General features: G+C 44.0%; 1 protein-coding gene across 2 annotated transcripts in view; it reads left to right on the forward strand.

Annotated features, from left to right (window-relative positions):
* MARCHF4 (membrane associated ring-CH-type finger 4) overlaps positions 1-3,824 on the forward strand; it is a 108,509-nt gene extending 104,685 nt beyond the window's left edge. For both annotated transcript variants that reach the window (XM_033161525.1, XM_033161534.1), the window contains exon 4: positions 2,340-3,824. In XM_033161525.1, the coding sequence (XP_033017416.1) occupies positions 2,340-2,701 (362 nt within the window). In that variant the 3' untranslated portion in view covers positions 2,702-3,824. The remainder of the gene's footprint in view (positions 1-2,339) is intronic.
* Positions 3,825-9,751: the final 5,927 nt, after the last annotated feature.

Below are 9,751 nucleotides of genomic sequence, written 5' to 3' on the forward strand. Positions count from 1 at the left end.
CAGCACAGCGAGGGAGCAGGCTTCTGGAGCAGAAGGGTTTAATTTCTGGCATCTTTGGTTGAAAAGTTCTCTACTTCCATCCTTGAAAAGCTATTGGGCTTAATAAACCACTGATCTGATTCAGTAGAAGACATGCTCACTTGTACTCAGTTATCCACACCTGAGAATAACGTGAGAGGTCCACATCCCTGTTCATTTTGCTTATTTACATATTTATTTACTTTCCTCTCACAGAATATCAGGGCAGCGAAGAGAAATCCAAAAAACTATTAAAAACAGTACAAAACAATAATTGAAATGACTGGCTACTCAAGAAAAAAATTAAGCAACCGCACAGAAAACGTTAAACATCTGCATAACTCCAACTGACTCAAATGTATTTTGATGAAATCCTGCAGCTTCTTGCAAATTACTCTCCGAGTCCCTCCTTGCTCTCTCCTCAGCTTTCTGTTGCAGATGCCTTGGCATTATTTCCATCTTCCCACCCACTCCTCTGCTAGGTTCCTTTTTAATTTTACAGCTTCCTGAGCTCAATGCTGGGAAATCAATAAGTAATTTGGATCCCAGCAACTGCCAAGGAAAACAAACTTATTTTTGCACTTATAGTAAATATTTTGAAGCCCAATTTATCTAGGAAAACAGGTGTACGGTTGATGCACTGGCCCATCCATCAACATCATTTTATTAATTGCGTGGGATCATAAACACTTATAATTTACAAAGCAAAACAAACAGACTTAAAAAAAAATCCTCTTGAATCAGCCTTCTCATTAATATTTGTGATAAGCTTTGAGGCTGAAATGAATTGAATTTTCCACATCTGTCTCATGATCCGCTGAGGCAGACTCTTGAGGTCATATACTTGAACTTAAATAATTGAGGTCAGGATTCCTCACCAAACTTTTAACAGAAACGTGAGGGTGCTGGCGTTCATTCTGCAATAAACATTTGACCTTCGGCATCAATATTTAACTCCCGCAATTGATTGTTGAACTTTGGAAACCAAGTGGTCTGCCAAATTGCAGGTGTACTTGAGTCCACTTGGGCAAAGTGGAAGACCTGCAGAACATATGCATGGGCCTCTCTGAATCACAGTATGAGTTGTGTTTGGCAGCTAGCATACTGTTTTTGCACTTGTCTCTTAATATTAGGGGTGGGAAAAGTTTGCGCTAAAGGCTTAAACCTGGGATGGGACAACCTGTGACCTTTCGGATATCACTGGAGTACAACTCCCATCGTCAATGACAAATGCTCATGTTAGCCAGGGTGAAGCAGAGCTGCAGCAGTAGCAGCAGCAGTTCTCCTGGCAGCAGAGTCCATGCCACTTAGTGGGAGGGATGAAGCAGCAGTGTGGAGCTCAGTAGAATCAGTCCAATCCTGATGCATCCATGGAGCCATGACCTCATTTTTGTCTCATCTCTCCTGGTAAACAGCTGTTGGATTGGTCCAAAGACCATCTAGTCTGGCATCTCCTCACACAATAGCCCACCAGATGCCTGAGGCAGGGGAACTGATCCAGTGCCCTCAACATTACATGTAGTTCTGCTCTCTTTATAGACAGACTCAGCAAATATAATTCCCCAAAGAAGGAATCCCTGGGTGCTTTGGATGCCCATTTCATTCTCACCTATTCAGGCCATTCACAGGTCACAGCTATTTGTAAGAAGGTCTGAACTCAAGAAGGCTGGTCGAGGTGGAGATTGGTCTGATCCAGACAGGCAATCCATACATTGTTGTTGGTCTTTTAAATCTGTTTATCATTTCAGAATGATGATGGGACTTGGAGCAGACCATCCTCCCAAATATTAACACTTTGTGTTAAGCGGCAATGAGAGCAAAATGTTCCCCCTAAAGCTATATCAAAAAATGTTCATGGGACACGTATACCCTCCAACACTTTGAAGCCCAAATCCAGGATGCCATCTTCCCGGACACCATCTTCCTGTTTTTTATTGCAAGAGTATGGCAGCCATTTTGATTGCCATGATCTCACGTGGTTTTGCACACACACACCCCCTTCAAAAAAAGGTGCTTTTGGAGGGCACGGCACTCTAAAACTCATGTTTGGGAGCACCACACAAGACTGCATCCCTGAAAAGTGTTTTTTCAGGGGGAAATCGCAACGCAAAATCGCATGAGATTATGGCAACCAAAATGGCTCCCATTCTCACACAATAAAAAATGGGATGTCCCATTTTTTTCTAGGATACTTGTGGGGTATGTACATGGAGTTGGCCCTAGGTGACTCTCAGAGGTGTGTGTGCAGTGATGAAGAGTCAGTGAAAAATTAATACATTCTTTTTTTCTCTCCTATCCACACACTCTTTTTTATTCTACAGGTCTAATAATCCACGAAGGACCCTCAGTTTACAGGATTTTTAAACGGTGGCAAGCAGTCAACCAACAATGGAAAGTTCTGAACTATGACAAAACAAAGGACCTGGAGGATCAAAAAACAGGGACCAGGACCAACCAACGAACCTCCTCTCACACTAACCATTCATCCTCCACTGGTGGTGCCACTAGCAACTCCGCTCCAGCCGAGAGTGTGGCTCGGGGAGCTGGCCACACCACGGGCACCTTGTCTGACCACCACTGTGCTTATACCATCTTGCATATACTCAGCCACCTGAGGCCTCACGAACAGAGAAGCCACTCTAGCACAAACAGAGAGCTCGTCATGAGAGTCACGACGGTCTGAGCTAAAGGAATTCAGGAGGCCTTAATGCAAAGCGGAGTGGCAGAGGAACTCACAAGCGGAGGGGGCGCGGCGTGCCTTTTCCTCCCACCCTCCGCCCCCTTGTCTTCTGCAGCTGCACCAGGAGCACAATAGGCCCTTGGCCAGCCAAGGATGGTGGAGGAGGCAGAGCTGCACACACAGCTGAGAGGCGGCTGAAGGGGTTTTGCAGTCGCTGGAAAGTACAACAAAGCAAGTGCAATACAGAACTACAAAAACTGAACTAGGGCAGAGGCTGGTGGGCTGGGATGGGGAGCAGAGAGGGACAGCTGGTCTTACTGCAAGGGAATGAATGGGTAAGATTTTAAACACCCACGCAGACATTGAATAGGAAGGAAGCAAGGAAGCCAGAGTATTTTAAACTGTATTAACCATGGGGTTCAAGTATTTGAATGCATAAATTATTCTGTGGCCCTGTGCTATTTTGTGTGGCCACAGGGTGTTCAAGATGAAACAGCAGTCAATTTATCGCTATTGTTATTTTATATGAGTAAAGACACTCTGCCCAGGTTTAAAAAAAGAAACATGCAACAGGTACACATTCCTGATTTAGCTCTCTCTTCAAACACTACAATTTTTCAATGTTTTTGAGGGAGTGCCACTGGCAGAGAGAGGGCCAAATTCATTTGAGCCACAAATATTTGTAGGAATCAACGTCCAAAGCACAAAGTGGATGATTTATGCCAGCCTGCTCTTTTTAGACTACAACTCCCACCAGCCCCAATCAGTGCATCTGTGCTAGCTAGGGATGATGGGAATTGTAGTCCAAAACATCTGGAGGGAACTAGGTAGGGGAAGATTTATGACATTTACCACTGAAAGAATTATTCATGTGTCTTATTTGCAGATTTTTCAAAATGGGATTGTCCCCTACTGAATTTCCTACTTGGTTTTTCCACCTCATTCTCCAGCGCCTCTGTATCGGTGATTTCTCATAAACCCCTGTGATTTTCCTGCTTTCAAATTTACTTCCTGTAATCTAGCTGCTCCTGGAAACAGTCTCATCCACTTAGTTCAGGCATCCCCAAACTGTGGCCCTCCAGATGTTTTGGCTTACAACTCCCATGATCCCTAGCTAACAGGACCAGTGGTCAGAGATGACGGGAATTGTAGTCCAAAACATCTGGTGGGCCGAAGTTTGGGGATGCCTGACTTAGTTATTAAGCCACAAAACTTTGCACTCAAAAAAAAAATATGGAAGTCCCAAGTCTAATCCACACTGTGGATTTAGGCTCTAATCCTATGCACATCTTTCTGGAAGTAAGTCCCATTGAACACAGTAGGACTAACTTCTCAGTAAACATGTATGGGAGGAGCGTACTGTAAAACTGGTTGAATGAGTCCCTCTCTGCAAGGAACACTGGGAATTCTAGCGGTACGAGTTACACTAGAAATTGCTAAGAGAGACCTCATCACCCTGATCAAACAATTAACAAGATTCCTTGGGAGAAGCTATCATAGTCACACTGGTATATTTGCCAGTTACCCGCTGAATAAATTTGAGAATACTCTCCCTTCCACAAGTAATACTAAATTCTGAATTATCCCGGGTGAAGCTGCCTTATCTTACAGTGGATTATCATTATTGTCGCTGTTGTTTTTCGATCCACACAAATTGGCATATTCACCAGATTTGCGTGCACTGAAGCAAATCTTTGAATGCTTGAAATCTACAGTGGTACCCCGGGTTACGTACTTAATCCGTTCTGGGTTACAGTACATAACCTGAAAAGGACGTAACCCGAACAATTCGTTCTGCGCACGTACAGACTGAGAAAACAAAAAAAACCTGCGAAAAACGCTCTGCGCATGCGCAAATCGTGCGTGCGTTGGGTTGCACTTCTGGGTTAGCGGAGTTTGTAACCCGAAAAGTACGCAACCCAGAGCGTACATAACCCGAGGTACGACTGTACCGAGATTGTGAGTCACCACAGCCTAAACACATCAGTAAGGCAGGGGTTGAATGAGGATGTGATGAATCACAATCTGGATACATGCAGAAGACCAGTTCAGCACCTGAATTCACTGAATAATCAGCATGATTTCAGCTTGGGTTTTTTTGGACAATATATATATTGTCCCAAGATTGTGTCTACTGCAGGAACCAAGGAAGCATAGGAGCCAACTCCCAGCGGCCGAGGTCCCTGTACCCCCAAAAAAAATATTTGAGGGAATGACACACTTAAAGGAGCTTGGCACAAATAATTCCTTCATTGTTTCCTGCCTCATGGCCACTTTAGATGTTATTTGCTGCCACAAAAGTCCTAGTTGTCCATGTTGGACATCATGGATCCTTAATACAATGCACCTTAGGCCATTCTCATCCCCCATTGTGGTGTCCCATGTGAAGCCAACTCTGCCCTATCCCTTGGGCACAGGTTCCATGCATAGAGTAAGGAGCAATGGAATAATATCAGTTGCACTTCTCTTTCACAAGGACCAGTACAGTACTGTACCATCCAAACGCAGACATCAGCCTGCAAACCTGGCTCACATCCTGGGAACTGAGGATGCTGGAAACTGTAGCTCTGTGAGGGGTCTCCAAATAACTCTCAGCACCCTGTTCTGGGGGTTCTTTGGTGTAGGGGACCATGATTGTTAAAGTTGTATGAGAGTGCTTTAAATGTGTGGGTGTGACCCTGGTCATTCTCGCCAGGTCAATTGTAGGAAACTCAGTAGTATATGGGATCAGTGTTTTCTGGATGTACCATCCATTTTTCAGGGAACTTAACTTTCTAAGCACAACTGGTGACTCATCTGATACATATGAGGGATGCTGCCCAGAGAGGACACCTTAAAGATACTTTTGTTGGGAATATTTGCTCCCAAAGTGGAAAATCGAAACGTATTCATTCAACTTTTGACTTTTCCTTTCCCACAAGTCCTCACCCTCTCCATTATACTACCACTCCTCCTGAGGTTCCCACTTCTGCCAGGAGAAAAAAAAAGCCACTCACCCGTTGCTGATTTGCATATGTTTAACTGACTAACTCATTAAGCATATGGAGGTTGAGCACTGCCTAGCAAGCCTATAAGATGTTAAGACCTTAATATTCCAGGTGAATAACAGTTACAGGTAGGGCAGCAGTGAGTATCAGTGGCAGCAGGCTCTGGGTATTTATCAGCTACAAAAGCTGCAGCCAGGGATTTATTTTATTTTTTTACTAATATTTCTTACCCACCTTTCGCCCCGAGGTCCCAGGGTAGTTACATGAACTAAAACAGAATCACCACGATAATACATAATAAGCATAAACCCATACAACAATAACAATAAAAGCACAAAACGCTTCATGATACAGGAAGGACAACTAAACAAAAACAAAAACCTATACCACACTTCCAAAGATCAAGGTAAACAGGTGCTACTCTGAGTTCCATCCTTTTACCACTGGGAAAGGGAACCTGTTGCCTTCCAGGTGCTGTTGGCCTTTGGCTCCCATCATCCCTTGCCACAAGTTCCACATCCCTGACTTGAGTCAATAGAGATGTGAACGTAGGCTAAATGAAGAATGTTTTGGTGTTGAATGTGCAGCAGAGAGCCATAAACAATTTTATAAATTTATAAATGTTATATGCATTTTTTCACTTCCAACTCTGCATCCTTGCATGATGCTTCTACCGATTCATTTTCTCTTTCAGTCACTTTAAACCCTCTGGACATCAACTTGGGCAAAAAGTAGGGAAATTTAAATGACACCCCCCCCAAAAAAAAAACTATTACACCATCAGGATGCCAAAAAAATACCAGCTCAGATCTGTGACCTACTGATGATAATAATAATTTTAAAAATGTATTCTTGACCACAAAGAAAAATCAGGAAATTTTGCTGAGATGTTTTAGCCCAATATCAATAGAACTACTACCTACCTAAATCCACTGAAAACATTGCTTCAATAATGGGTATCACACAACGGCTTGTTGGGGGAGATATGATCTTCTCCACCTCAGAACAATTTAGGTCAATTTGTACGTCTCAGAAGGAAGTGAAATTTTGCTTCTTCCCTAATAAATGAAATATGGACAACTATACAGAGTATGTGTGACTAGTGCTAATTAATTTATTGACAATATTGCAAAGCCTTTCTTATTCATTGGAATTTCCTCCCCTACAATTTTGCTCCATTTTAGTCCCATCCAGAAAGCACGACGTCAGCCAGGATGCCCATGTTTTAATTTACTTGAATCATTGGGGCAAAAAAAAACAACTCCACCCCTAAATATGAGAGTGATAGATTACTGTATCTTAACTGTATCTTAACAGTAACCCAGAACAGCTGCTATCATTTAGAAACCAAGGCAGAATCCTGATTTTGAAATTAAGAAGGGGGCAGGTGGGTGAAGATGGAGTCCAGACCCTTCTCTCCCTGCCCCATGGCGGCCTCTCTCCTCTCAGCTGGGCTGAGTTCTGACACGGCAACCTAACTAAGGGGAAAGAAAGTACCGGTACCTGGAACAGAGGCTGTAGGGAGTTATGCTGTGAGGTTGCCCCTTATCCACACTTTCTGCTTGCTGCTGAAAACCAGACTCTCTACCCCACCAGTTTCTAGCATGATTGCAACAGATCTGACTTTAAAGGTACAAATCAGCCTCCAATCACATCTCATTTGACCCTTGAGTTTGACACAGGAGTGAACAATGCAGACGGGGCTGTCAACAGTTGTCTTTGTCTCACAACTGGAGAGGCTCGGTTTCCTTTTTGACTGAGGGAAGTGTGCAGCCAGTTACATAGTTTGAACACGACTGGCCTAAGGGAACAGGACGCAACCCATATTTAGGGTTTCTTCTGTTCTGATGGGTATTCCCTTTGAATATGCAAAGTGCAAAGGGGGGAAGGAGGCAAGGGTTTTTAATGCAGTGCATAGTTCCGATCATTGGCGTCATGTGGAATCAGCCTTGAATTGTCCTGACATCTTGGAAATGGCATAGTCTACAAAAAAGCTAATTGGCATAATCGGAACTGCTCGTCATTGACCTGATATGTGGCATGACTGCTGACCAATTAAAACACTTTGCAGGGCGTGTGGAAGGTACTGTCGATGAGCCCCACAGTTAGTCACCGAAGGCAGATTCAACATCTGTCGGAGATGCACAGGACTGGTGGTCTCAATCCCACACTGCTCTTTTAAGAGCTGGACTAAAATATTAAATGTGGTTGCACGCATCTCCCCTTCTATGTTTATTTGCTTGGTTTTAAGGAAAAACAGTCCTAGGTAGTGACCATTCTGTGTGCAGCTGTAGCAGAGGCCTGTGTAGCTCTTTCCCTTTAAAATGTTGCCCTCCTGCTTCACACACACACACAACCCCCTGATAGGGTTAAGCAGGGATCCTTGGAATAAGAGGTTGTGTTGGGTAGGGTTCAGAATCAGACATGAAGCACATGGATGCTGGAATAAGCACTAGGGCCACTGGGTGGCTATCCTGTCACCATCATTAAAAGCAGCCCACCACAATACACACATGTTTATATGAATCAGATTCCAGATTCCATCCTACAAGCGGTCGGGTTGTTGTTTTTTAGCTGGAGGATAACCATGCTCGTGGCTTTAAGCACCCATCAGATGGAATATGAAGCTGGGTACCCTTCACATTATATGGGGTGGGGGGAGGCAACATTTCCCTGAAGCTCGCAGACTGAAGAAGCCATAAGAACATCTTGTGATGGGAAGAAGAAGCAGGAGTTAATTGCAGATTCAGAGGTTTCCCCCCCTCAGCTTCATTTGGATAGGGATTTTCTTTGTAGCCTTGAGCACGTTTCCAACTCTTGGGAGCAGGGAGGGGGTGATGATACTCTAACTACCTCATGAGGCACTGTGAGAATCAGTGGTGAAGCACATCCGTTCCTGACAATGAATGGCACTCTGTGCTCCCCTTCCCAAAAGAAAGAATCTGGTTTCCTCAGCAAGTTTTGATGCAGCATGAGCAGGAGGAATGGAGAGCCTCTTGAACTGAATCCTGTCAGAAGTTCTTCCCAGGGTGCAACTAGGCATGCTACCTAGTGGATACCACAGTGTCTTTCTGGGCTACAAGCTTTGTTATAAAATGTGTGCGCGCATGTTTTCCATACAACATAAAGTGTCTGTCTCCAGTTACCATGTGTCTCCCCATTTCTATGCCACCTAACGGGACTCCTCTTGTACAAGCCTCTAATCCTTTTTCTTTGACAAGTTGATGTGGGTGGGGGGGAATCTTGTTTCAGAGAGTCTGAAGAAACTGTTGAGGCTTTAAGGGTGGCCAAAGAGAGAGAAAACCAAACGTTTTTAAGACCTTTAAAGATCGGTACCTCAGATGTGTTCTCCAAAGTGTTGTGGTGCTGCTCTCTCGTGGTCTTTCCCCATATATTGACCTTTCTGGTCTGGCACAGTGGCTGTCCCCAGTTACTGCGTGTCAGGATCCTACCTGCTGTTTTCAGATTTATTCCTCCACCCAAAGTGGCTTTTGCAGCCATGGGTTCCAAAGCTGCAGACTAAGAGGTTGCAAGTTTATTCTCAGCATGCTTGGTGGTCCGGCACACACACAAATTTACACACTCCTCCCCCTTTTGTTGATATAAGGGTTCCCTTTATTTTCCCCCTTCTTTTCCTAATGAACAGAATATTACTAATATTACTAAGCAAAAAATTAAATACATTGGGTTGGATTGACCTAACAAAGCCTTACCCTGCTCACCCCCTGTCCACATGCCCTCTCCAAATATCTCAAGGGGGTGGTGGTCAGAAGAACACCCAGAACAGCATGGAGGAGACGGGGGATTGTTCCGTTTGACAAGGTGGAATGCTTCCACAGAGGGAACATTTGTAACAGCGCAACCATTTATTTTCCTCTTTCCTCCTTTAATGTAGCATGGGGGAGGCGGAGTGCATATTATGGATCAAGGCAAGAGACAATATGATTTAGCCAAAACAAAGAAATTTCTTACAGAATATTCATCTCCTTTCTCTCATATCTCCCTTCTTGCTTTGACAGTTCTCCTCTGTTGCCTTTAATTTGCATCCTTAAAAAACAAATAAAAG

The sequence above is a fragment of the Lacerta agilis genome, chromosome 1, assembly GCF_009819535.1.
Source record: "Lacerta agilis isolate rLacAgi1 chromosome 1, rLacAgi1.pri, whole genome shotgun sequence".
Lineage (NCBI taxonomy): Eukaryota > Metazoa > Chordata > Lepidosauria > Squamata > Lacertidae > Lacerta > Lacerta agilis.